General features: G+C 40.4%; 1 protein-coding gene and 1 long non-coding RNA gene across 3 annotated transcripts; both read right to left on the reverse strand.

Annotated features, from left to right (window-relative positions):
- Window positions 1-2,384: 2,384 nt before the first annotated feature.
- On the reverse strand, window positions 2,385-27,563 carry LOC134619067 (uncharacterized). Of its 2 annotated transcripts, none has more exons than XM_063464795.1 (3): window positions 27,531-27,555; window positions 27,070-27,118; window positions 2,385-4,136 (listed from the first exon to the last, which is right to left on the reverse strand). In XM_063464795.1, coding segments are annotated over exons 2-3 (1,614 nt in total). In that variant the 5' UTR covers window positions 27,072-27,118; window positions 27,531-27,555; the 3' UTR covers window positions 2,385-2,524. The 2 variants fall into 2 exon arrangements, 1 of the variants encoding a protein (XP_063320865.1); XR_010091960.1 differs by lacking the exon at window positions 2,385-4,136 and adding an exon at window positions 24,430-24,547 and having other exon boundaries at window positions 27,531-27,563.
- Window positions 16,427-17,372, reverse strand: LOC134619447 (uncharacterized). Its single transcript, XR_010091987.2, has 4 exons — window positions 17,284-17,372; window positions 17,021-17,172; window positions 16,872-16,904; window positions 16,427-16,569 (listed from the first exon to the last, which is right to left on the reverse strand). It is a non-coding gene; the product is annotated as an uncharacterized LOC134619447 (long non-coding RNA).

The raw sequence follows: 27,563 nt of genomic DNA on the forward strand, positions 1-27,563 counted from the left end.
TCTGATTTGTTTCGGTACTTCCAGTTGCGAAACTTTGCAAAGAAATGCTCAACTTTATTCCCACAAATCCCAACTTCCAGTGGAATAGATTTGGTTCTCAGAGCCAAAACCTTAGTAAAGGGTCATATTTCTTACCTTTATAAATTAACTTCTTCACCTAGTGAATCTCTTTTATACAGGACCAAGATGAAATGGGAGTCAGAACTTCATACGAGTTTCTCTGAGTTGTTCTGGGAGGGAGCGGTAAGGGCCATTAACTCATCTTCTAGTTGTGCTAGACTTTCATTAATACAATTTAAAGTTTTCCACAGATTACACTACAGTAAAGAAAAATTGTCAAAATTATACCCAGATAAATTTGATGATAAGTGTAACAGATGCTCACAGATACCTTGCAATCTTTCTCATATGTTCTGGGCGTGCCCTAGGCTATCTGAATTTTGGCATCAATTCTTTAAAATAATCTCGGATATATTGAGTATAAAAGTGACTCCGACTCCACATATCGCTATATTTGGCAAACCACCAAATAACCTTCAAACTACAGCTATTCAAAATAACCTTATTGCCTTTGCTTCTCTCATTGCTAGAAAAAGAATTTTGTTGTTGTGGAAATCATCTCAGCCACCATTAATTAAAGTCTGGCTACAGGATATTTTAGGACTCCTAAAATTGGAGAAGATAAAATTTTCCATCAGAGGCTCATTGGATAGATTTTTTACTTACTGGAAACCTTTACTTAAATACTTAGAAAAGGTACCAGCACGAGAAATTTTTCTGTAGTCCACTATATAATGATGTATAAATTTTTCTACTATTCCTGGCAGTGGCTGATCTACCTTATAAAAAATATTCTATTTAAAGATATTCCAGCATTATTTATTTATTAATTGGTTTCGACGAAGAGCAAGTAATCACTAACACAAATATTGTCACCATTGTTGATTAAGATTTATATCAATATTGATTAATGTTAAGACCTTATATTAGGAGGCTAGCAGATGTTAATGTTAATATCGAACTATAAGGAAATGCATTAATATGTTATTGTTGATTTTTTTTTTTTTAATATGGGTTTTGTATATGTATGTGTATATGTGTATGTGTATATGTATACGAACATATATAGTTAAATATAGATATAATATATATATATATATATATATATATGGGTTTTGTTTTTTTTGTTTTTTTTGTCAACTTATTTTCTTTGCAAAATACTTATTTTTCCATTATTGGGAAGGAGTGGGGGGTATTCATGTATTTAGGTATTCATCTCATTTATGTTTTGTGTATGCTATAAAAAAGAAATAGGAAAAGTTTATTATTTCTATATGTACTTATGTGTTTTATGACAGTTCGGTATTGAAAATAAAAATCTACAACAGAAAAAAAAAGAAAAAAAGAAAGATCACGAGTGAAGATCACTTTAGTCACAGAAAGTCTGAATAGTTACACTGGATCGTCTCTGCACCAGGAAGACGAAAGATGTAAAAAGTTCCATCAAAGTCTCCTCAGGATGTGACAAAAGATTTATTTTCACTTAGTTCACACCTAGAATGAGTTTGCAGTTCAGTCTGACTTCACTTAATAATAATAACTTTGGTCAGTACATGAAACACTTGTTCACATAATCTGTTTATTGAACAACATGAAAAATTTTAAAGCCTCTGAAAGAACAACGTTTCTCATGGATTGGATTAGTCATTGATCACTGTTACAGAGTTTAGATGTGTAGTAACAAGCTGCTGTAAAACACTGAAACAAAACATGTACATCAAGACAGAACATCAAGGTAAACTTCAAATCAGCTTTTTATGAGTCAGTGGACGATCATAATACATAAACAACTGTGGCATTAGACATACATCAGGCTACTGTGGATGTGGTCCTAAAAGACTTTGCTTAAAGAGATGCAAGAAAAATAGATTGATTATAAACTTATTCTAACTATTACAGTGTATTGTCAGTCTGCCCCAGGGCAGCTGTGGCTACGACTTGCCTCCACCAGTGTGTGAATGTGAGAGTGAATGAATAGTGGAATTGTAAAGCGCTTTGAGGGTCTCGAAAAGCGCTATATAAATGCAATCCATTATTATTATTATTATTTTATATAATAAAATATCCAACTCTCACAATAACAAAAAGCAGAATGAAATATTCGATATGTGAAGTTAATCATATTTACATTTCAATACCACCTGTCAGCCTTAAAATGCAATATTTATTTTCTCTTAGAACAAAGGGAAACTGTCTTATACAGCACATCACAAATATACAACATATTGGGTTTCCCGAGAACATTACCCCAAACCCAAACCCTACAGGTCCCTTTCCTCCCCCTCCCCACCCCCGCCCTCCCTACCAACACATATCACCTTCACAGCATGACCATAATATTCCAGTGACACTACAGGTTAACACAATGGACAAGGAGAAAGGCACAATAGGTCAGTGATTGCCTGTCAGCCTTATAATGAAATATTCTTGTTGTCTATCTGTTCAGTCTCCTTCTTTTCTTACATCATTTCTTAAAATGTTTAACAGCTTCTGGTATTTTAACAAACATATAGTGAAGTACTGATCTGGTTCCTTCACCCTCTCTGCTTTTTATCTCCTCCAGTTTCTGGACCTTCACTTTGTCTCCTTCCTCCTTCATCTTCTCAATCAGGAAGTCCAGGTGGACAATAGTGGATGCTGAATCAGCTTTCAGAGCGATCTGCTCCAGTCTGACAACATGTTTGTAGGACTCCTCCAGGAACAGTGACTTCTCTGCTGTCAGCTGTTTCATTCCCCATTCAAGATTTTGCAACAGACTCAGCTTGTTCATACTTTCTGATTTATTCTTCTCATACTTCACTTTCATTTCTTTCTCAGTTTTCTGAACTTTCCGTGTCTTGGTCACATATCTCCACTCTTCTTTCACATGATCTGATGCAGGACACTTGTTGGTACAAACAGTGCAGCGGCTATGTTTCATGACCTCACAGTGTTCAGGTTTCCAGGTCACTGTGCATCCAGGATAGTGACAGTTCTCCTCACAGACTGTACAGCAGACAGCTCCTTGATAAAAGAACAACAACCACATCCCTCCATCAATGGGTTGTTTATCTTTGTAGACCTCATCAATTTCTACAGTGAAATTCTCATTCCTCTTCATCTCGTCTTCATGTTTCTGCAGACCTTCTCGAATCTGTCTGATTTCTGTCTGTTTCAGTTCAGCCAGTTCGATTCTCTCTTTAAGGTTTTGGATACAGGCTGTCAGTCTCATTCGTTCCTTCATGACTTGAGCTGTTTCCCTTGTGTTTTGAGGTTGAATTCTTTCTATGAAGGCTTTAAATTGCCTTATTCCCTTCTCTGTTACTTGCCATGCAAACTTCAAACCAAGCTCTTCTTCCTCTGTTCTCTCGTCATTCTGTCTGTTATTAAACAGGAAGTGAGCAGGCTGGTTTCTGTCATTTTTGGCACATTTAATTTTTGCAGTTTCAAGAGCCTGGAGAACATTTTTAGGTGTCACACCATCTGAGTGTGTGACAAGAGATACAATGTTTTTCTCAACGTCTTTTCCAAACAGTGACATCATTGCATCAAAGATGTACCTCAGCCGGTCACTCAGTCGATTATCACTCGCCTTCATCACCAGACCCACTGCATGAACTTCATGAACTCCATCCTCTGATCCAAACAACTGAAATAATCTTCGAATGACGATCTCATCTCGTTCAGTTCCTCTTGTGTCTCCAAATCCAGGAGTATCGATGATGGTCAGAGAGTACGGCAGAGTTTTATCTTCAAAGCCAAAGATCTCGTACACGATCACATCTGGTGTCTGACTCTCTGTCTGATTTTCATTCCTCTCCTCCTCTAATATCTGAAACCAGACTTCATCCTCCCACATCACTCCGATGATGTAGTTAAACAGAGCATTGATCAGAGTCGATTTTCCTGCTCCTGTTTCACCAACAAGTAAGATGGTTTTATTTTTCTTGTCCAGATTTTTTTCTCCAACGGTCATTCTGGTCAGAGTTCCAAACTCCTCTTTCTTTGGTTTCAGCTGGTAGACAGCAGGACATCCTGAATGGACCAGATTACTTCTTTCAATGATTTCCCTGTATTTATATAAGATTTTGGGGTTCCTAAAAGGCAAACAGAAAGATTTAGTTAGTACATCTTTATGGGACATTTGCACTTTCAGTACACATTATTATCACCTCAGTAAACTTTCTGTTTAAAATGAAAACAGCACAGATAAAACAAATAATTGAAATAATGTCCCTCTGCATGTGGAGAAGTGATTCCTACCTTTCTTACAAACATCATACAGTAATGTATTTTCAGATTTTCAGTCCTAAAAATTCAGTTTACAGATGCTAGACCATCAAGTTATCAAAACAGTACAAAACTGACACAGAAATATGGACACCGGGGTCCTATTACAGGAAGCGTTTTAAACAAACTCTTAGGTTAAAATTAAACTCTGAGATGAGCTACTCTGAGTTTCCTGTTCCAGAAAAGCTGATCAGAGTAAGGGTGCATTCAAATAGCCTATTTTTTCAAAGCAAGATTCCTAACTGAGAAAAGTGATATGGATGTATTTGTATAGTTTCCATAATAAGAGTTGTTCAAATCCTCATTTTGGAAATATGACCTATATTTATATTGTGGAGCAACAGCATAGGTAGAACTGTTGAATTCAAGGCAGGTGAGCCCCAGTTATTTTAGGGGGTGGACTTCCACCTACTACACAGATGCAATCTGGGAGGTGAACGGAGGGCACTGTGTCTTCATTGCTCCTGAACTTTGCCTGTATTTGATGTTAGTACTTGGCAAAAACTGCCATTGGCTGTCACACAGAGAAGAGGTTTCATGTGCAGGTCAAGTTGTAATGGTTTTTGACTTTGTTTGTAACACTAATGAAAAGCTGCTTCTTGACCGGCAGCAGCTCCAGGCAGGGGATGTCAGGCTCTGCAGGAAGGTCATGCAGATTAATTTTGCTTTTTATTATGAATATTTTCTGTAAATATTTGCACAATTTAAAGTTTGGGTTTGTTTTTTTAACTATTTTAAATTGAAGACACCATATGTTCATTGCTGTGTTACATTATGTTATGCACTGCAGTGCGCGCACACAAGCGGGATCCAAAAGCAGACTCAATACGTCAAACACAAGCAAGAAACAGTTTATTGCTTTAACAAAAGGTGACCCGGAACAACCAAGGAAGCAAAACGAGGAACTGAAGAAAAACCGGGAAGATAAACAACACTGGAAAGCCGTAATCAGGACCATGGGAGGGATCAGAGCGGGACCGTGGGACTCGGAAGGGGGGGAAGTGTGTCTGTGGGAAGCGAATCCGAGGAGGCAGGGATGTGGACAGATGATGCACTGGGTGATCCGAGCAAGCAGCAGGACAGGCAGGTGGCAGACACAAATGCGTAACCACTGAGGGGTGATTAATGGACTGGCGTGGAGCAGCCGTTAGCGCAGGGTTAAATAGTCCTCCAGGTAATTGCTCAGGATGGAAAGCAGGTGTGCAGGTGATGGCCCAGCCCAGGGGTGTGGCCACCAGGGTATCCCACACACTCCTCAGCAGTGTTGGTCAAGTTACTTGAAAAAAGTAATCAGTAACTAATTACTGATTACTTCCCCCAAAAAGTAATACAGTTACTTTAATGATTACTTATTTAAAAAAGTAATTAATTACTTAGTTACTTAGTTACTTTTTAAAACCACGATTTACAACCTGAATAGGTGATAAAGCAATAGATCTTTCAGCCCAATTCTACTTTTTCTGCATAATCCATCATACAAAATGTAATCAAATGGAAAAGTCTCTTTTAAAACTTGTTTTATTAGTTTTAATCTTTTAACTTCATGCATCAAGCAGAAATTAAATTATATGCAATATTCTCTGACTGGAAGAAATTTGTTTAACATTTAAACCTATTTTCTGCACATTCCAGCACATAAAATAAAATGTTTTTTTGTGTTTACACTCAGTCTTTCAAATAGATGCAAGTGAAACACAGCAGAAAATAAATAAAATCAAAGACTCAGCGGTCCTGTTGCTCTATTTTCACCTGTATAGCAGGCGGATGTTTGCCCTGGTGCAGGTGTGCTGCAGCGGTCAGTGGAAGGATACGGCAGTTTCTCTGTGAATTTCCCATTCCCTGGTAGCGTACTCGGTGCTTGCTCGGAAGTTACGGGGTTTTTTCGCTGTAAAAAGAAGTTTTCTTCCCACGCAGTGAACAGCGGACGCTAATGTTTTCGTCACTTTTTACGGAATCAAACTCAAAGTAAGGTCAGTACTTCCACGCTTTAAACGCTGCACGCTCATACTCTCTCCTGCACTTGATATATTATCCATTGTTGATCTGCACCAATGACTGTAGAAAACATGGACGACGCGACAGCGCCTCCTCCCATTGTGCAAAAATGAAGCCAAAATATCCCGCTTGTGGAGGCTGCCATCTTGATTTTTGGAGCCAGAGTCTGTGCAGTAGTGACTTGAGGTGGAGCGACTGTGTCACGCTCCCGCCCACACACCCGCTGGACATGACCGCAAACACGCCGCCCTACACTTTTTGTGTAGCCCGGCTGCTCCATTTTTTTGCTGATGGGTTTACCGCGACTGACGACTCGTTAAATTAAGGTAAATACAACCACGTCACTGTTATGAAAAAGACACACAGGTTATCATCTTATAGTTCTACAACATCTAAAATCACTCTGTTGTTTATTCGTTTCCTAGCTTAGCCGCTAGCATATACAATGTGTTGGGGGCTTGTTGCTAGCTAGTTAGCGATGCTACACACCTGTTACTCTAATAGTCTGCATTATTGAATGATTCAGCACTGCTTAGGTTTTGTTTCCATTTTTAGACAGTGATGAGATCAGCTGCACACTCCACAGAAGCCCAGAGTTACTGTTAACCCTCTGGGGTCCAGGGTATAATTGGCCGTTTTTGACTACTTTTGATTTTACCTCTATATTTCACCTTTAAAATATGTTTTTCTTGCCTTGTTTGGTACCATTATTTTCAGCACAACCTCAAATATCTGAAATTTGAGTTATTTTTTCATTTTGGTATACTATATTAGCACAGTTAATCTAAATTCAGACAAAAAAATTCAAAATCCGAGTAGAAAAAAGTTATATTTTTTACTGTAAAACCCACAAACATGTTTAACGAATCATTTTCATAACTTGAAATGCAAATAGAAATTGTATATTTCTAAAAATTATGCACAAGTTTTTCAAACAACAAAGTTATATGGTACTATTTACCTAAAAATGCAGCCAAGGCCTCAGGCGTTTTTTATATAACCATTTAAATCTATTTACAGAACAATCAGGTGTGCTGCATCAAATAAGAAGGCACACAAATTATTTGTGCCAGTCCAAAAAATGTAGTTTGTGTTCAGTATAAGACAGAGGAGAACACCAAAGGCCTAAACCCTGCAGATCTGACAACAGAGAGTGATATTAGGCCCCTTATGTCAAAATTATTCATGAGCTTTTTGAGTGATAGGTTCTAATGAATTATTCATGAGCTCTGGAAGTAATAACGGAAGTAATTAAACATATGATATTCATTAAAATATGATATTCATAAAAAATATGATTTTCATAAAAATTATGATATTCATAAAAAATATGCTAGTTCATAGCTCCTTGCTTTTTCTCCCCTCAAAAACAACTAATTGATTATTTGGAAAGATTTATTTTATATCAAATAGCATTCTTTTATTTTTAAGCTATTAAAAAAGTTTTTTACTTTTTTTATGCTTAAAAAACGCCATCTACTGGTGGGTCAGCGCATGAGCGCCCAGGGCGCGCGCCCGCGCCTCTGTCTCTAAGCGCGCGCGGGAGCGCGCCTCTCTCTCTCTGCATCGGGCGTGTGTGTTTCTGGGACCGTGCCTTTTGTGTGTGTGAAAACATGTTAAACCAGTATAAATGTGCTTAGTTAAACTTGTGCTTTTGTAACGTTCAGTATGGCCAGACATACAGGGTGCATGCCTTTTGGGGACACTTTATTTCATTTTATATGCATTTGTTTAATCCGAACAAGGAGATTTAGAATCAAACTCAGAATCGCAAAAAACTCTGGCATTCCCCGTTGCTCCCACTCCGTGCATAAACGCACCGCTGCTCCCAACATAAAAAACTTTCTTAAAAAACTATTTTCTCTCAAAAAACGCACCACAAAAAAAACCCCATACAATTACTCAATAAAACTCTCTCCCCGCTCCCAAACCCCGATCCTTAGGAAATAAGCAGGGAGAAACTCCTCAAAAAATCCTCCGTATTTCTATCCAAAAACCCCTAGAATAACTTGTAGGGAACCCCTCGTATACCCAAAACCTTATATTCGATAACAGGGCAAATCCTGAAAAAACCCTTAGTCTTTTTTCTTCAAAAAACCAGCCCTCTTACTAAAATTCCGCGCAGAGTCTAAGTCCTCCTTTCGCTCTTACTCTCACGGAACTTCAGCCAGAGCACCGTTTTTTCCTACTTGTTCGTTCCCTGGCTCAGCTAGCAATGCTCCATCTCCTAGTTTGAAAATTTGCGCCGGAGACCAACTCCGCCTCCCAGGTAAACCTTACTGCCCCGCTGCCAATCACATAACAAAGGGGCGGCTCTCATTCGCACCCCGCGCAGCCAATCGCGCTCAGCTTGGATTTTACGACCCCCGCCGATGTTAAAACTTGCAAACGGTGTCTCACAAGCCAAGTGACTTCGGACGCGTGGACAACTACCGCCGCTCAGACCACTTCAGCAATTGGCGGCCCTCAGACCGAATTCACAATAATACCGCCGCTCAGACCACTTCAACAATTGGCGGCCCTCAGACCGAATTCACAATAATACCCCCGTCTACAGACCACTTCAACAATTTGCGGCCCTCAGACCGAATTCACAATAATACCGCCGCTCAGACCACTTCAGCAATTTGCGGAACTTTTACCTGTGTGCATATCAATCGGTAAGTGGTACTCTTGCTTTCTAACTACATTTTGCACTTTCCTTTTTATAACCATTTTCTCTCAATAAGCTTTTCAAAGCCATCCAGAAATAGGTAGTCTAACACCTGTAATACACTTTAAAAATATATATATAAGCTCCAGTTTATCGTTTAGAGCTAAAAAGTGATTGAGTACACTAACAGCGATCATGTCCTCCTCAGGTACCTCTTTTTTTTCTTACTCCTGTTCATATAATGCTTATATTTTACTGTATTTCCTGTTTTTTAAATACTCCTTGTTATTTCTTTTTAGACTCTGAAATAAGCCTGTTTGATTCTTCTCTCTTGGATTATCTCAATCAAATCGGTAGGTCTGCTTCATTCTTCTTGTCCCTCTTAACAGTTAATTGTACAAGAAAAACAAAACATTAACCCTCTTTTTAACTTATCAAACTTTTTTCAGACATATCGGATTTGGACAACTATGTTTTTTCGAGTCCACCTATTTCTTCGCCCAGTTCTTCACCACCACCGGTTTTAGAGCGAGCTACAGGCAAGAACATACGTCTCTCGACCCGCGAGAGGCAGGCCCTGCTTTCTGCAAGGGCTCGCCACGCTTCACCTCCCCCGCGCCCCTCGGGGAAAAACCTCCATCTAACCGCCCGGGAGAGGCAACAACTGTTCGCGGCACACGCTCCCAGTGCCCCCGCCAGAGCTTCAGCTCCCCCGCGCCCCTCGGGGAAAAACCTCCATCTAACCGCCCGGGAGAGGCAACAACTGTTCGCGGCACACGCTCCCAGTGCCCCCGCCAGAGCTTCAGCTCCCCCGCGCCCCTCGGGGAAAAACCTCCATCTAACCGCCCGGGAGAGGCAACAACTGTTCGCGGCACACGCTCCCAGTGCCCCCGCCGGAGCTTCTCCTCCTGCATCGGGACCAAGACATCCACAGCCCCTGCCTCTGAGATCCAATCTAGGTCAGTCACTCTCGCTTTTTCTCTCATTTTATAAAAAACTATCGCCTTTTTCTATTAAACATCACTAACTTATTTGTATCTTACCCTTAAATTCTTAGGGCATCTCAGAAACAGGGGTAGGAGGACCGTTAGGAGGACCCGCAGGCCTGCCAGGACAAGGAGCACAAGGCAGATACGTGTACGGCGAGACAGACTTGCTTCCATCGCTCTTCGAGCTGTATCTCTGTTCGCTGAATTAGTGCAACTCATCCTATAATAAGGTTTTATTTATTTTAATTGTTTTTATTTTTATTTTTTTTTAAAAAAATATATTCTTTGTTAAACAATAAAAAAAATGAACAACCAGGAACAAGATATTCCAGACCCATTTGTTGCTTTAGAAATAGAGTTAGCCCGGTTAAATGAAAACGCTCATCATTCACAGAATACACCTCCGCAGAATCATGAACAACCTGATGTGATCAATAATAACGATCCTCTAGAACTGATTGATTTAGCTCCTGCACAACTAGCCCATAGGGAAAGTGCCCCTCAGAATAACACTCACAATTTAGGAGTGGAGCGTGTTGAGGCTCATTCTCAGCAAAACATTGCCTCTTCTGACCCTTTCGCAGCTCTTAATAGCGCTTTAGAAGCCTTAGCACAAATACAGCACGAGGTTCAAATACCTCCAGAATTATTGAGTCAAATAAACAGGCTAAATGAAAATAATTTTAACGATAGCCAGCATTCGATCTGTTCTAACCCAGACGGGGGGTGTGTTAACCACAACCCACCCCCATCGTTGTTAAGCGGGTTCAATGAGTCTAATCAACAACAATCGTCTGAGATTGTCTCTGTTAACCCCGTAAACAATGCGCCCGATCATCCCTTTCAACAAGGGGGTAATCCAGAGCAGGGGTGTTCCAGCAATTCAGCACAGCCGCATATAATTGTGAGAAATAAATTTAATAACGTTGAAATTAGAGAAATTTTGAATTTCCCTCCTCCAAATGATTTACCTGATTATGCACACTATTATCAAGGCGTAATGGCCAGTGCCCGCCAAATATCAGACAGGATTTTCTCGCATTCACGTCCAGGGGATCTTATACAATTAGAGTTGATAGGCCAAGAGCTACAAAATAATGTTTCAGTTATTTTAAGGGATAGTCATGATTTGAGTGAATTTGAAAATTTATTTTTGAGAGCCGTACAATCAAATTGGTCAGTAATGTGCAACGCTTCGCTGGAGCTCGTTGCTCAGATTGTCACACCCCCAACCGGTAGTGGAAAGAGACATCTTAGTCAGATACTCAACAATGAAATTGTTAAAAAGAAGAGGCGCTTTTTATATGTGGTTCATAACCCGTTCAACAGGTTATGTTTTTCAATAAGTCTTGCCCACCTGCTGCACCCTGATTTTAACGATCAACAGGCAGAGGCTTTCGGTAGAGAAATTCAGCAAAAAGCTGGTCTAAATGATCAAACTCCTGTCGGTTTTAATCAAATAATTACATTTGAAAGGTTACTCGGATGTAAAATTATAGTATTTTACCGTAACGAAAACGATCGTAGCCTTTGTAAATTTCAAACTAGTACGCCAAATACACAAAAAACCCTTTGTTTATTTTTATTTGAGAATCATTACTATGCTATCAAAAATTTAAAAGGATTTATGGGTACAGATTATGTATGTAATCATTGTTATATCGGGTACAACCATGTCTTATCACACTTCTGTCCTGCTCGATGCTCGGTCTGTATGCAGCCTGAGTGTAGCGATCACTCCATCTCTCCTGTTGTATGTAGCGATTGTAACCGCACCTGTCGCTCTGCCTATTGTTTCGAGAGCCATAAAAAACTCGTGCAGAGGCGTGAAAGACTCGCAAGCAACTGCCAGCTCTATAAAAAATGTGCCAAGTGTTCGAGACTTTATTATTTATCAGCAACAGAAAAACCCCACAAATGTCAAAACAGGAAATGCCCAATCTGTCGCCAGGAAATCTCTACTGATCAGCAAACGCATCAGTGTTACATGCAGGTTTTAGAACGCGAGACAAAACATAACAACAAGTTGATTTTTTATGATTTCGAAACGTTCATAAACGAGCGCGGTGAGCACACCCCTTTTCTGGTTTGTACAAAAACATCCGATGGCAAAATCTGGACTTGTATTGGTGAGGAATGTGCGGAAAAGTTTCTCGCTCATTTTAGACGCCCACTCTTTAAGGGGTGTATTTTTATCGCTCATAATGCAAAAGCTTTCGACGGGTACCTTATTTTAAGCCGAATGGCTAAACAAGGGCTGAAACCTCACTTAATCATGCATGGGTCCAAGGTCATCAGCTTTACAGACCCAGACTTTAATCAACGATACATGGATTCCAGCTGCTTTCTCCCCATGCCCCTGTCAGGTATTCCAAAAGCAATGGGGTTTTCAGACAGCGTAAAGGGTTTCTTTCCACACTCTTTCAGTTCCAGAGAAACTCTAAAATATATAGGCCCCTATCCTCCACCCTCTGCTTACAGCCTAGAGAGAATGACAACAAAAGGCAGGCATGATTTTTACAGATGGTATGATTCAGTCAGCTCTGGCACGTTTAATTTCATGAAGGAGGCATTGTTGTATTGTGAGAACGATGTTGAAATTCTAGCTCGGGGGTGTACGTTGTTTAGAAACGGTTTTATTGAAGAGACAGGAGTAGATCCTTTCAGCCGCAACACGCTTGCAAGTGCCTGCCTCAAAACTTTTTTAACAAACTTTATGCCAGCCAATTCTTTAGCAATACCATGTCCTCTAAATTACCGTAATCAGGTCAAGTCATTTTCCTCTGCTTCAATTCAATGGCTAGAATATCTCTCGTACACACAAGGTGTTTTTATCAGACATGCGCTAAATCAAGGAGAAAAAAAGCTCGGTGCTTATTATGTAGATGGCTATTCCGAAATTAACAGTAAACCGTATGTATATGAATTCTTGGGTTGTTACTTTCACGGGTGTGTTAAGTGTTTTTCAAATCAGTCCGACATTAATCCCTTGTTAGACCTCACTTTTGCAGAGCTAAACAGCAGCACTGAAGAAAGACTCACTAGATTGAGAACTGAGTATAATGTATCTCTTGTTACAATCTGGGAGCATGAGTGGAGCGAGTTAAAGCGTATTGATCAGAGTGTAATCAGTTTTCTCAAAAATTACGAACCGCCAGAACCTTTGAACCCCCGCCACGCCCTCTTCGGAGGGCGTACAAGTCCTGCACAGCTGCGCTGTAGTGCAGTGCAGTGTCGCACTTGTGCTGAAATGAACAACCAGGAGGGGGCCTGTAACCATAGCAACGAGGACAGAGGGTAAAGAGAAGCTTGCCTGAGTTTGTTTTATAGGGTAAAACGGGAAAATACAATGCTCTGGGTGGGTATACAACCGCTTTGATAAAGCCAAAGTAGTTTTTAGGGTGCTGAAAATTTCTAAAGATTATTTGAGGATGTCCTAAGGGGTAACTGCAGGTGCTATTTACAAACGGATACAGTGAGGTAACATCCACATAACTGATTCTCTCCCCAGGGCCTGCACTACAGCGCAGCTGTGCAGGACTTGTACGCCCTCCGAAGAGGGCGTGGCGGGGGTTCAAAGGTTCTGGCGGTTCGTAATTTTTGAGAAAACTGATTACACTCTGATCAATACGCTTTAACTCGCTCCACTCATGCTCCCAGATTGTAACAAGAGATACATTATACTCAGTTCTCAATCTAGTGAGTCTTTCTTCAGTGCTGCTGTTTAGCTCTGCAAAAGTGAGGTCTAACAAGGGATTAATGTCGGACTGATTTGAAAAACACTTAACACACCCGTGAAAGTAACAACCCAAGAATTCATATACATACGGTTTACTGTTAATTTCGGAATAGCCATCTACATAATAAGCACCGAGCTTTTTTTCTCCTTGATTTAGCGCATGTCTGATAAAAACACCTTGTGTGTACGAGAGATATTCTAGCCATTGAATTGAAGCAGAGGAAAATGACTTGACCTGATTACGGTAATTTAGAGGACATGGTATTGCTAAAGAATTGGCTGGCATAAAGTTTGTTAAAAAAGTTTTGAGGCAGGCACTTGCAAGCGTGTTGCGGCTGAAAGGATCTACTCCTGTCTCTTCAATAAAACCGTTTCTAAACAACGTACACCCCCGAGCTAGAATTTCAACATCGTTCTCACAATACAACAATGCCTCCTTCATGAAATTAAACGTGCCAGAGCTGACTGAATCATACCATCTGTAAAAATCATGCCTGCCTTTTGTTGTCATTCTCTCTAGGCTGTAAGCAGAGGGTGGAGGATAGGGGCCTATATATTTTAGAGTTTCTCTGGAACTGAAAGAGTGTGGAAAGAAACCCTTTACGCTGTCTGAAAACCCCATTGCTTTTGGAATACCTGACAGGGGCATGGGGAGAAAGCAGCTGGAATCCATGTATCGTTGATTAAAGTCTGGGTCTGTAAAGCTGATGACCTTGGACCCATGCATGATTAAGTGAGGTTTCAGCCCTTGTTTAGCCATTCGGCTTAAAATAAGGTACCCGTCGAAAGCTTTTGCATTATGAGCGATAAAAATACACCCCTTAAAGAGTGGGCGTCTAAAATGAGCGAGAAACTTTTCCGCACATTCCTCACCAATACAAGTCCAGATTTTGCCATCGGATGTTTTTGTACAAACCAGAAAAGGGGTGTGCTCACCGCGCTCGTTTATGAACGTTTCGAAATCATAAAAAATCAACTTGTTGTTATGTTTTGTCTCGCGTTCTAAAACCTGCATGTAACACTGATGCGTTTGCTGATCAGTAGAGATTTCCTGGCGACAGATTGGGCATTTCCTGTTTTGACATTTGTGGGGTTTTTCTGTTGCTGATAAATAATAAAGTCTCGAACACTTGGCACATTTTTTATAGAGCTGGCAGTTGCTTGCGAGTCTTTCACGCCTCTGCACGAGTTTTTTATGGCTCTCGAAACAATAGGCAGAGCGACAGGTGCGGTTACAATCGCTACATACAACAGGAGAGATGGAGTGATCGCTACACTCAGGCTGCATACAGACCGAGCATCGAGCAGGACAGAAGTGTGATAAGACATGGTTGTACCCGATATAACAATGATTACATACATAATCTGTACCCATAAATCCTTTTAAATTTTTGATAGCATAGTAATGATTCTCAAATAAAAATAAACAAAGGGTTTTTTGTGTATTTGGCGTACTAGTTTGAAATTTACAAAGGCTACGATCGTTTTCGTTACGGTAAAATACTATAATTTTACATCCGAGTAACCTTTCAAATGTAATTATTTGATTAAAACCGACAGGAGTTTGATCATTTAGACCAGCTTTTTGCTGAATTTCTCTACCGAAAGCCTCTGCCTGTTGATCGTTAAAATCAGGGTGCAGCAGGTGGGCAAGACTTATTGAAAAACATAACCTGTTGAACGGGTTATGACCCAGATAGCAAGGAAACATTGAAACAATGTTGAGTCAATATCAGGCGACGTCATTGAAGCAACGTTGAAGTGTGACGTTGACCCAACATCACTCTTGCACCCATTTTTAACGTTGAAACAACGTCAGGTTTTGATGTTGAATCAATGTTGAAACCTGACATTGATTCGACGTTATATTTTCTAACACTGTTGACATTGAAACAATGTCAGATTCTGATATTGAAACACTGTTGAGATATGGTATTGATTTTCCACCTCTTTCGCACAGTTGCTTTTTATTGCAAAAAACAAAAAACCAACAAAGGTCAATAGACATGTATCATTTGCAAAATACTTTATTAAAAGACAAAGTTTCCTATTTACATTTCTATGTTTCACGTCACTTTTTATTATTTACTCCGGGATGGGGATGGATGATGGGCGTCCTGCGCGCCACCCGTACGACCTGGAGCATATCTGAGCCATTTCTGGACTGCTTGAGCAAAGACCAACTCAGACATAGAGTTCGCCCCTACCTGCTGCGCCAGGCCATCTAGGACAAAAAATAGACACACACACAAAAAAAGGGAATTAGAGCACATGAATAAGCTCTTGTTAATTGTCTTCAGCAGGGAGAAAGTATGTAAACTCCTAGGCTGATAAACATGAAAGTCACCAGGCGGAAATCAGCAAACTGCCGCATTTGATTCCCAAAGAGCTATAAGCTGAAAATGCGATATGTCTTAGCATGGTGTGCCGTGTATCCTTTAAAAAAAAAAAGAAAACATGGGTCCTCGGGCTTTACAAAGTGTACAACCCGAGGACAAAACAAGCCGAAGACCAAAGACTCCATCTCCAGATTAACCGGACATGAAAGTCTTGTTATTAAGAAAGACAAAGTAATATAGCAAAAAACAGACATAGGAAATGTGAAACGCACCCAGCACATCAATTGATCCCTTTATTGTTCACTTTAGGCTCATAAAACTACAATAAATGTTAAAACTTACCAAATATGCATCTGCACGGCGCTGTCTCTTTAAATGCCCTTTTTGCTTTGTCTGGTCCTTGTTTTTTTTTCCCTGCCCAGTTGAGTACAGAGGCCAGCTCCTTTGTAATGGCATAAACCATTACACGGCGGACTCGCACCTCCAGTGTGGTCCAGCAGCACCAATCAACGCAAAGCGTCTCACCTATAGACACATTTTATGAGATGGAATTAGCGAGTCTAATGTCTTAAATGTGTATGCAAGTGCTTGTGTGTTTACTTCATGTAATTGATGATAGAAACATGTCATTTAGTTTTCCCTAAAGCCTGATTTTCAAGTCATACAAAGAATAAACCAAAGTATTGGCAGTGCAATGTATTTCTATTCCCTTTTGTTGGATATTCATTTGTTAGTTCTTGTAACTGCTAAAAGTGTTTACTAGTTTTTGCCTGTCACATATATTTGTTATACCATGTAAACTGAAATTCCAAGATTTTCAAACTTGCCTTGTAATAGTGGCTTCACAGAGTCTCTGGAATCTACAGAAAAAAAAAATCACAACAAGATGACATTCAGGAGTATAAATTAGGTTTTTTTTTTAGATAAGAGTACAATGACATTGTGATGCAGCTTTAAAGCTTTTTTAAAAGCATACCATCTATAGGGAAGACATCAGACTCTGCATGCTGGCGAGATCGCAAAGCTGTGTCGGTTTGTGCCGGAGTGGCGAAAGGTGCCGGAAGCTGGGTGGGGCATTATGATGGTTGCTATCAGTGGGCTGGGGGGCAGACTGCGGAGTGATGAGGGCTGTTTAGAAAAAGATAATTTTTTAAGTATTTAAGAATACAGACAACTTGTCAAAAAAGTTTCCTCGTGTCAGACACATATGTACAAAGACACTAGACAGTATTTTATTACCTGGTATTTTCACTCGAGGGGCCTGGGGAAACCGTTTTTTTGTAGGCTGCTCATCCTCTGAGTCCGTATATGTGTACAGGGGATTTGGTCTAAAGAAAATAAATTAAAAACGGTCTTAAGTAATTGTAAATATGCTTTTGGCATATTGTTTCCTAAAGTTAGTTTGATTTCTAACAACACACACAGGAAACAGAGACGTGCAAGAAGGTACAGTATACAATGAATTTTTGAAGTGCACAAGTGTACACGGCTTTGCATTTTTAAAAAGTTTACAAACTTCCACTTTTTGGACTATATTATGTGGTGATATTGCAGTATGCAAGCACCACAGATATGTATAAAAGACAAGATCATAAATTCTTAACAATCAAAGATATGTTTGTGAATATAAAGGTTTTACTTGTGCTTTCTTTTAAGACTGGTCTGGGTTTCTTCTTCGGACTGAAGGTCAGACGTATCACAGCGTTCACGTGGATATCTCTGAAGACTGCGTTCTGCTTCGTGAAATGTGCCTGGAAATACAAACACAATGTACGGCCAGACATACATTACGTGTGGGCAAAAGGTGCAAACGCATAGAAAAATCAGCGGTTTCAAAAATACGCTGGTACGTGTGGACGTAGCCTTATTCATTATTCAAGGCACAAACGGAAAGTCATGTACGCGTGCAACGTAAAGTTAGGTGAGCGTGCAACGTACAGTCACGCATGCTGCGTGAGCTTTCAAACTGAGTCTAAAGTTTTCGTGTGCACATTGAAGCGAGTGCTCTCCAATCATCAAAAGTAACAAAGTCATTGAACACGTTTATACAGTTAACTTTACGTTTATCAATCATATATCACAGATTTAGAATTTTTTGTAGTACTAAGCAACTACAGAGCGAAAGTCTGGGTCAAGCGCCGAGGCGACGGCAAGAACAAAGGAAACCTCGAAGCGTTAAAGCTAGCTTTGTAAGGGAATATAACAAAGAAATTATGAAACAAAAATGTTTTCTTTGTTGATATACTTTGTTCGCAGTGCAATTTATTTGTTGCCGGATTGTAAGAAGTAGACACAATTTAAATAACAGTAAAAAAAAAACTCGTTAATGTACAACATTAACGAGTTGTTTTTTTTTTAATGTTATTCAAATGCAAACATGGAAATACCGAGTAGGAAAAAAAAATCATTCATTCTTACCTTATACTAATCGTGGTGCAGGCCAGTGCAGTGCATGAACTGATGCCTTCTCCGGTCAATTCCGCTGAGAGTAAATCAAATGTCCCGCTCTACTGTAGAAGACAATGAATACCTGGGGAGGGGGGGGGGGATGTACCAATGTGAGAGGGGTGCTGTGGAATAGTCCAAGTGATCGCTGCTTTAATTTCCCGGTCAACTATACATAAATTGCACGTAGACATGATTTTTTAAAGCTGGTGAACTAGACCAAGTCATTGATAACAAATGAACAATAAATCTACTTTCTCTGGTACTTTATACCCGATCAGTTGCAATGCAATTTAATGCTCAACTACAAATCGATGGTGTTTGATGGTGACCGGAGCCGAATGATCGTCAACTATAAATAGACGTTTTCTCGATGTTGTTGTTGTCACCTGGTCGACTATAAATAGATCAAATATCAATGACAAAAAAACAACGGTGAATCAACATCATTACAACGTCCCTATAGTAAGACCGTCGGTTTACCACAGTATTTCAATGTTGTTACAACATTGGCATTTCAACCCCGACCATATACGACGGTTCGGATGAAAAATCAACATAGATTCAATGTCGTCTTGCTATCTGGGGAACCACATATAAAAAGCGTCTCTTCTTTTTAACAATTTCATTGTTGAGTATCTGACTAAGATGTCTCTTTCCACTACCGGTTGGGGGTGTGACAATCTGAGCAACGAGCTCCAGCGAAGCGTTGCACATTACTGACCAATTTGATTGTACGGCTCTCAAAAATAAATTTTCAAATTCACTCAAATCACGACTATCCCTTAAAATAACTGAAACATTATTTTGTAGCTCTTGGCCTATCAACTCTAATTGTATAAGATCCCCTGGACGTGAATGCGAGAAAATCCTGTCTGATATTTGGCGGGCACTGGCCATTACGCCTTGATAATAGTGTGCATAATCAGGTAAATCATTTGGAGGAGGGAAATTCAAAATTTCTCTAATTTCAACGTTATTAAATTTATTTCTCACAATTATATGCGGCTGTGCTGAATTGCTGGAACACCCCTGCTCTGGATTACCCCCTTGTTGAAAGGGATGATCGGGCGCATTGTTTACGGGGTTAACAGAGACAATCTCAGACGATTGTTGTTGATTAGACTCATTGAACCCGCTTAACAACGATGGGGGTGGGTTGTGGTTAACACACCCCCCGTCTGGGTTAGAACAGATCGAATGCTGGCTATCGTTAAAATTATTTTCATTTAGCCTGTTTATTTGACTCAATAATTCTGGAGGTATTTGAACCTCGTGCTGTATTTGTGCTAAGGCTTCTAAAGCGCTATTAAGAGCTGCGAAAGGGTCAGAAGAGGCAATGTTTTGCTGAGAATGAGCCTCAACACGCTCCACTCCTAAATTGTGAGTGTTATTCTGAGGGGCACTTTCCCTATGGGCTAGTTGTGCAGGAGCTAAATCAATCAGTTCTAGAGGATCGTTATTATTGATCACATCAGGTTGTTCATGATTCTGCGGAGGTGTATTCTGTGAATGATGAGCGTTTTCATTTAACCGGGCTAACTCTATTTCTAAAGCAACAAATGGGTCTGGAATATCTTGTTCCTGGTTGTTCATTTTTTTTATTGTTTAACAAAGAATATATTTTTTTAAAAAAAAATAAAAATAAAAACAATTAAAATAAATAAAACCTTATTATAGGATGAGTTGCACTAATTCAGCGAACAGAGATACAGCTCGAAGAGCGATGGAAGCAAGTCTGTCTCGCCGTACACGTATCTGCCTTGTGCTCCTTGTCCTGGCAGGCCTGCGGGTCCTCCTAACGGTCCTCCTACCCCTGTTTCTGAGATGCCCTAAGAATTTAAGGGTAAGATACAAATAAGTTAGTGATGTTTAATAGAAAAAGGCGATAGTTTTTTATAAAATGAGAGAAAAAGCGAGAGTGACTGACCTAGATTGGATCTCAGAGGCAGGGGCTGTGGATGTCTTGGTCCCGATGCAGGAGGAGAAGCTCCGGCGGGGGCACTGGGAGCGTGTGCCGCGAACAGTTGTTGCCTCTCCCGGGCGGTTAGATGGAGGTTTTTCCCCGAGGGGCGCGGGGGAGCTGAAGCTCTGGCGGGGGCACTGGGAGCGTGTGCCGCGAACAGTTGTTGCCTCTCCCGGGCGGTTAGATGGAGGTTTTTCCCCGAGGGGCGCGGGGGAGCTGAAGCGTGGCGAGCCCTTGCAGAAAGCAGGGCCTGCCTCTCGCGGGTCGAGAGACGTATGTTCTTGCCTGTAGCTCGCTCTAAAACCGGTGGTGGTGAAGAACTGGGCGAAGAAATAGGTGGACTCGAAAAAACATAGTTGTCCAAATCCGATATGTCTGAAAAAAGTTTGATAAGTTAAAAAGAGGGTTAATGTTTTGTTTTTCTTGTACAATTAACTGTTAAGAGGGACAAGAAGAATGAAGCAGACCTACCGATTTGATCGAGATAATCCAAGAGAGAAGAATCAAACAGGCTTATTTCAGAGTCTAAAAAGAAATAACAAGGAGTATTTAAAAAACAGGAAATACAGTAAAATATAAGCATTATATGAACAGGAGTAAGAAAAAAAAGAGGTACCTGAGGAGGACATGATCGCTGTTAGTGTACTCAATCACTTTTTAGCTCTGAGCGATAAACTGGAGCTTATATATATTTTTTTAAAGTGTATTACAGGTGTTAGACTACCTATTTCTGGATGGCTTTGAAAAGCTTATTGAGAGAAAATGGTTATAAAAAGGAAAGTGCAAAATGTAGTTAGAAAGCAAGAGTACCACTTACCGATTGATATGCACACAGGTAAAAGTTCCGCAAATTGTTGAAGTGGTCTGTAGACGGGGGTATTATTGTGAATTCGGTCTGAGGGCCGCCAATTGTTGAAGTGGTCTGAGCGGCGGTATTATTGTGAATTCGGTCTGAGGGCCGCCAATTGTTGAAGTGGTCTGAGCGGCGGTATTATTGTGAATTCGGTCTGAGGGCCGCCAATTGCTGAAGTGGTCTGAGCGGCGGTAGTTGTCCACGCGTCCGAAGTCACTTGGCTTGTGAGACACCGTTTGCAAGTTTTAACATCGGCGGGGGTCGTAAAATCCAAGCTGAGCGCGATTGGCTGCGCGGGGTGCGAATGAGAGCCGCCCCTTTGTTATGTGATTGGCAGCGGGGCAGTAAGGTTTACCTGGGAGGCGGAGTTGGTCTCCGGCGCAAATTTTCAAACTAGGAGATGGAGCATTGCTAGCTGAGCCAGGGAACGAACAAGTAGGAAAAAACGGTGCTCTGGCTGAAGTTCCATGAGAGTAAGAGCGAAAGGAGGACTTAGACTCTGCGCGGAATTTTAGTAAGAGGGCTGGTTTTTTGAAGAAAAAAGACTAAGGGTTTTTTCAGGATTTGCCCTGTTATCGAATATAAGGTTTTGGGTATACGAGGGGTTCCCTACAAGTTATTCTAGGGGTTTTTGGATAGAAATACGGAGGATTTTTTGAGGAGTTTCTCCCTGCTTATTTCCTAAGGATCGGGGTTTGGGAGCGGGGAGAGAGTTTTATTGAGTAATTGTATGGGGTTTTTTTTGTGGTGCGTTTTTTGAGAGAAAATAGTTTTTTAAGAAAGTTTTTTATGTTGGGAGCAGCGGTGCGTTTATGCACGGAGTGGGAGCAACGGGGAATGCCAGAGTTTTTTGCGATTCTGAGTTTGATTCTAAATCTCCTTGTTCGGATTAAACAAATGCATATAAAATGAAATAAAGTGTCCCCAAAAGGCATGCACCCTGTATGTCTGGCCATACTGAACGTTACAAAAGCACAAGTTTAACTAAGCACATTTATACTGGTTTAACATGTTTTCACACACACAAAAGGCACGGTCCCAGAAACACACACGCCCGATGCAGAGAGAGAGAGGCGCGCTCCCGCGCGCGCTTAGAGACAGAGGCGCGGGCGCGCGCCCTGGGCGCTCATGCGCTGACCCACCAGTAGATGGCGTTTTTTAAGCATAAAAAAAGTAAAAAAAAATTTTAATAGCTTAAAAATAAAAGAATGCTATTTGATATAAAATAAATCTTTCCAAATAATCAATTAGTTGTTTTTGAGGGGAGAAAAAGCAAGGAGCTATGAACTAGCATATTTTTTATGAATATCATAATTTTTATGAAAATCATATTTTTTATGAATATCATATTTTTATGAATATCATATTTTTAATTACTTCCGTTATTACTTCCGGAGCTCATGAATAATTCATTAGAACCTATCACTCAAAAAGCTCATGAATAATTTTGACATAAGGGGCCTAATATCACTCTCTGACAACAGGAGGTGTATCAGTCCTGTTTTCCATGTGGGAACAGCGTTTACACTGGAATCTGCCTTTGACGGCTTTTTTTGGAGAAAATGTGAAATTCAGCAGTATAACTGACACACAATACAAAACAATAACTACACAACAAACTAACTACAGCCTCCAAACACGCTAAACGTCACTAATGTCTCACATATGAAAACTCGCTCTCTCTCTTTCTTTCGCTCGCCCGCTTTCCGTCGCCGGTGTCACTCCTAAAAACTTCCCCTTCTCCCTAAACAACCAAGTGTCACATGTTGCCATATCATTTTTTTGATGACTGGTAAACTTTAACACCAATAGGGAAGGGTTGTTTTTTCTTTTTCTTTTTTCACTCGCAAAGGGAGAGTGTTTGCTAGCGCTGTCTGTAGAAAACGCTGTTTTTACCGTTCTTCCCGCTGTAAACACCACTGTTTTGTTCAGAAAAAAACATCGCATGTATTTTTTATCATAACTCTGGTTTTACGTGGCCCATCGACACAATTCAAAAACTGGTATATAGTTTGAAGTCCTTTCGACCCAAGTTGAAATGGAGACTCTGAGTCGCTGAATCTTTTAGCTGTGTCGTCTTAAATTGGTCATGTGATTTTGACGCGCCGGTGCGTCCAGCGACCCCAGAGGGTTAATATCAAAAATATAATGCTGCCCTTTGAGATTTTAACATTTAAGACTGTGAGTGTAATGGATCTTAAACTATTTAAATCTTCAGAGCTCTCTACAGCCTGGTAACATGGAAACTTTAAAAACAGCAGCATGAGGTTTCAGTAGTAGTGTAGTCTAATTTGTTCTTTTCATTTAATAATAGAGTCCATATTATATCAACAGCTACATTCACCCTGGGGAGAAACTAGTGAGGGAGACCATGAGGACTAAGCTGGGTTTCCTGGGTCCAGAGGTTTGGAGAAACTTCTTCCCTTTCTTTCTTCACAGCTGTCCTGTGCCAGTAGTTCTGTTGACCCACTGAGAGAGGCATCATTTAAGAAACACCAGGAAGCCTGAAGCTCATTGCATTGATCAAGCAGGACTCATGATCTTCACCAGCAGCTCCCTCACAGGGAAATCTTCAGCACTCCGTAGGCCCGCCCCAGGAGATGGATAAACCCAGCATTTCATGATCACTGTGATGGAGACCTTTGGTTTGTGTAATGTTATAAATACTCAGATACTCCCCAGAGGCTCCGGACTTTTACATAAAGATATTATATTCAGTCCTGTAGAAAGTGATATATTTAAAAATATGTGATCCTCTCTGGTTACTCTGGTATGAATAACTCTGAATCACTTTATGGTAAATAACACACTATCTGCAAAAAACTGTGAAAGAATTCCAGATCACAAGTTTATAGTTAAACATACAAGTGACGACCTTTGACCTTCATCAGGTTTTATTTAATTGTGTCAGAGAAACTCAAACGTGCTCTTCATGCAGCTGAGTACATCAAGTGTTTAAAACGGAAGCTGTGCAGGTCTGAGATCAGCAGCTCTCAGAAACACCAAACAGGTCCTGTTAATGCTGATATATAGTGACACAGTTACATGAGTGATTAATCCTTTTGACTTTTTGTCTTTAACTTTATCAATAAAACAGCTGCAGCTTTCACTACAGCACATGTGGTACTTTAACCTTTGTACTGTTTTCATCTGTTAATTTTGCAGTTAACATGTGAACATGTTGGATGATCTGTCTGCTGTCACTGGTTGGTGCTGAGGTCTGAATCTGACGGCAGCTCCTGTAATCACAAAGAGAACAGAATCATCACAAACTGAAATATAAAGTTTATCTCAAATCTGAAATAAAGCTGATCCTTCTCTGTCCTCACACACTCAGGATCTGAAGTTCTTCTCTTACATTTTTTCAGTTCTACAGTTTAATCCAGTTACTGATTAATGAGGAGTTACTGAAGTACAAGCTTAAAAAAATGGAGTTACACATGTGTGTCTTTACACATGTGGAGACTGAAAACATGCTGCTGTTTGAAGATATTTAATATTCAGCTCTGCACAGGAGCTGAAACAGAGTGCAGCCTGTTGCTTTTACAGTATAACACTTGTAATGAAAGTACAGTAACGATAATTAGTGACTGAGCAGCCCGGGGTGTTTCTCTTTCTCTTTAGTCAGGATAAATCCATTCACCTGCACGGATTAGCTAAACGAACTTTACAAAACAAGTTTCCCGACAGCCGAGTGCTCATCTTAGCTAGCTAGGTTTCAGGACCTAGCTAAGGACGTTAGTTACGGATTAGCTTACAAACACGTTTAACTTACCGAAAAAGTGCAGCGGGGCCTCGGGTCTTTCTGTCAGGTAGTACAGTTTACTGAAGAACACCTCAGGCTGTCAGGTTAAAACAGTCGGTCGTGTTTTCGTAGCGTAAATGCTGTCCCTCCTCTCAGAGCCTACGCTCTATCTGCTATTCCCGAACAGAGATGCGCAAGTTTCTCCGTGACTGCAGCTGTCAGTCAAAGCTGCTATGATGACGTTTCACCCCAATTTAACATCACCGTGCTAGGAATTAGAATCAAACTTACGGGAAAGGAGACCCCTTGGACATAAATCAGCTGTTGTGTCATCCATGTTTTCTAGAGTCATTGATCTGCACACAGCTGTTGTCACGAATGTTGCACTCGCTTACATCATTGTCATGAGACACTCTCGCAAAAAAATCACGGTTTTAGTAACGCAGTAACGCAGCGTGCTTACGGGAAAGTAACAGTAATCTAATCACCTTTTTTGCAATAGTAATCCCTTACTTTACTCGTTACTTGAAAAAAGTAATCGGATTATCGGATGTCCATCTCTGCTCCTCAGACATAGGAGCCCGTTCTCACTCCCGAGGCGTAACATCCCGACGTTTTGTCACGTCCCGCGGCGTTCCCGAGGAACGCGAAAGGTGACCTTCCGCGTTCTTATGGTACGCGGCGGGTTCCAGGCCTGTACTCCAGCCCTAAACCTAACCTTATCCCTAAGCCTAACCATAACCTTAGCCCTAACCATAACCATAACGTTATCCCTAAGCCTAACCATAACCTTATGCCTAACCATAACCTTATTCCTAACCTTAACCAGCACTTTAATGACGTGAAATAGTGTTTTCCCAAGCGATTTTAAGGAAAAGAGCAAAGATGTGTAGATTGAGTCCAAACGGTTCTCATGTGTCCTCAGTTTCCCGATGTCGTCATGTAGGAACGCGTTGGGTGCCCGAAAACGTAATATGTCGACGATTTGTCACCTAGCGTAAAATGTTACGCTTTGGGAGTGAGAATGTGTTGGACATAGGGCCACAGCCCATGACACATTATTTCCCATAGTCTCACATTCTTTGCATAACGTAGATCTGGCTGTAGGTTTCTAGCTTACTTACACAGATGACAGGTGTGCTAGTTTGAAAGCAGGTGAAAAAAATCTTAACCCTAAGGTTTCTCATCGGCATCATACAGCTAGGCTTTGTTCAGACATGCAGTTTGTTACTGAGCTCGTCAATACAGAGAATATTAACTATGATTCAAGCTTTGCTAACTCTATTCCATGTCCAAGGCTTGCTAATTGTGTTTTTAAGCCATTGGCACATTTATTAGGAAACTTTTTACTTAACTAGTACAGGAGCTAACATTTATGTCATGGCATTGGCTCAGTAGTGACTGCTTCACTACAATATAAATTAATTGTTGCACAGTAACTTTTGGATATCAGCACAAAGACAGTAAAACATGCAATAATATCTACAAATGCATTTACAAAACTGTCACATCAACACTAATATTTTTAAAGTGCTTACTGACGTACTATAAACATCATTTAAATCGTGTCTATTTAAATTGTCTCACCAGTACACACAGACTTATTCATTGCAAATTAGTTTTAGTGAGAGTGGATTCATACTGAACCAGATCAGGATTCTTCCTGTTTTCCTGGTTGTCTGATTATCCATGTACATAAATAATGATGCAAGTTTTGAACACTTTGTCACTTGAAGCTGTAGGAAACCCTTCTGACCCACATCTATTGGGCTGATTACCATTTATAATGCCCACTCAGTGGATTAATAACCTTGAAAGGCTAGAGTAGGATGACATATTAAAACATAAACCTAGCGTTTTGGGTCATACGGGGTCATATGATTGTTGGGTTTTTCTCTGTATCTATTATTGTATGATCTACTGTACAATATAAAGCACCTTGAGGCGACTGCTGTTATGATGTGGCGCTCTATAAATAAAATTGAATTGAAAAATTGAATTGAATTGAATACTTACATAATGATGACTGAGCTCCAAGCAGGGAGGTGTCTTTGCAGTCTGGTCTCTGGAATAACAGGAAAACAGAGAGATTTTAATGGAAGACTCAACTCATCTGCTTCTGGGCACCAGTTTAGCTCACTGGTTGAGCAGCTGCCCATATACCCTATGGCTAAAATGCAGCAGCACGAGTTTGAGTCTGACCTGTGTCTTCCTCTGCACTCTGTCCACGTCTTTCCTGTCTACTCTTCACTGACAAACTGTCAGTAAAATCATTAAGCCATAGAATAAATCACATTTGCTTCTAACCATCACAAAGAGATGCTTGTCCCTTACTAAATCTTGCTGTTCACACTGATTTAGTAACACATTAGGACAATAAATAAAATCAGACTCTCCATTTGCAGTGAGACAGTTTTGTTTCTTTCAGCACTAAATTCTTCTTGATCTCTGGATTGCAACAGTTGAAGTGATCTTACCTGCGTTGTTTCAGGATGCTCTGTGATGCTGAG

Source organism: Pelmatolapia mariae, linkage group LG20 (genome assembly GCF_036321145.2).
Source record: "Pelmatolapia mariae isolate MD_Pm_ZW linkage group LG20, Pm_UMD_F_2, whole genome shotgun sequence".
In the NCBI taxonomy this organism is placed as follows: Eukaryota; Metazoa; Chordata; class Actinopteri; order Cichliformes; family Cichlidae; genus Pelmatolapia; species Pelmatolapia mariae.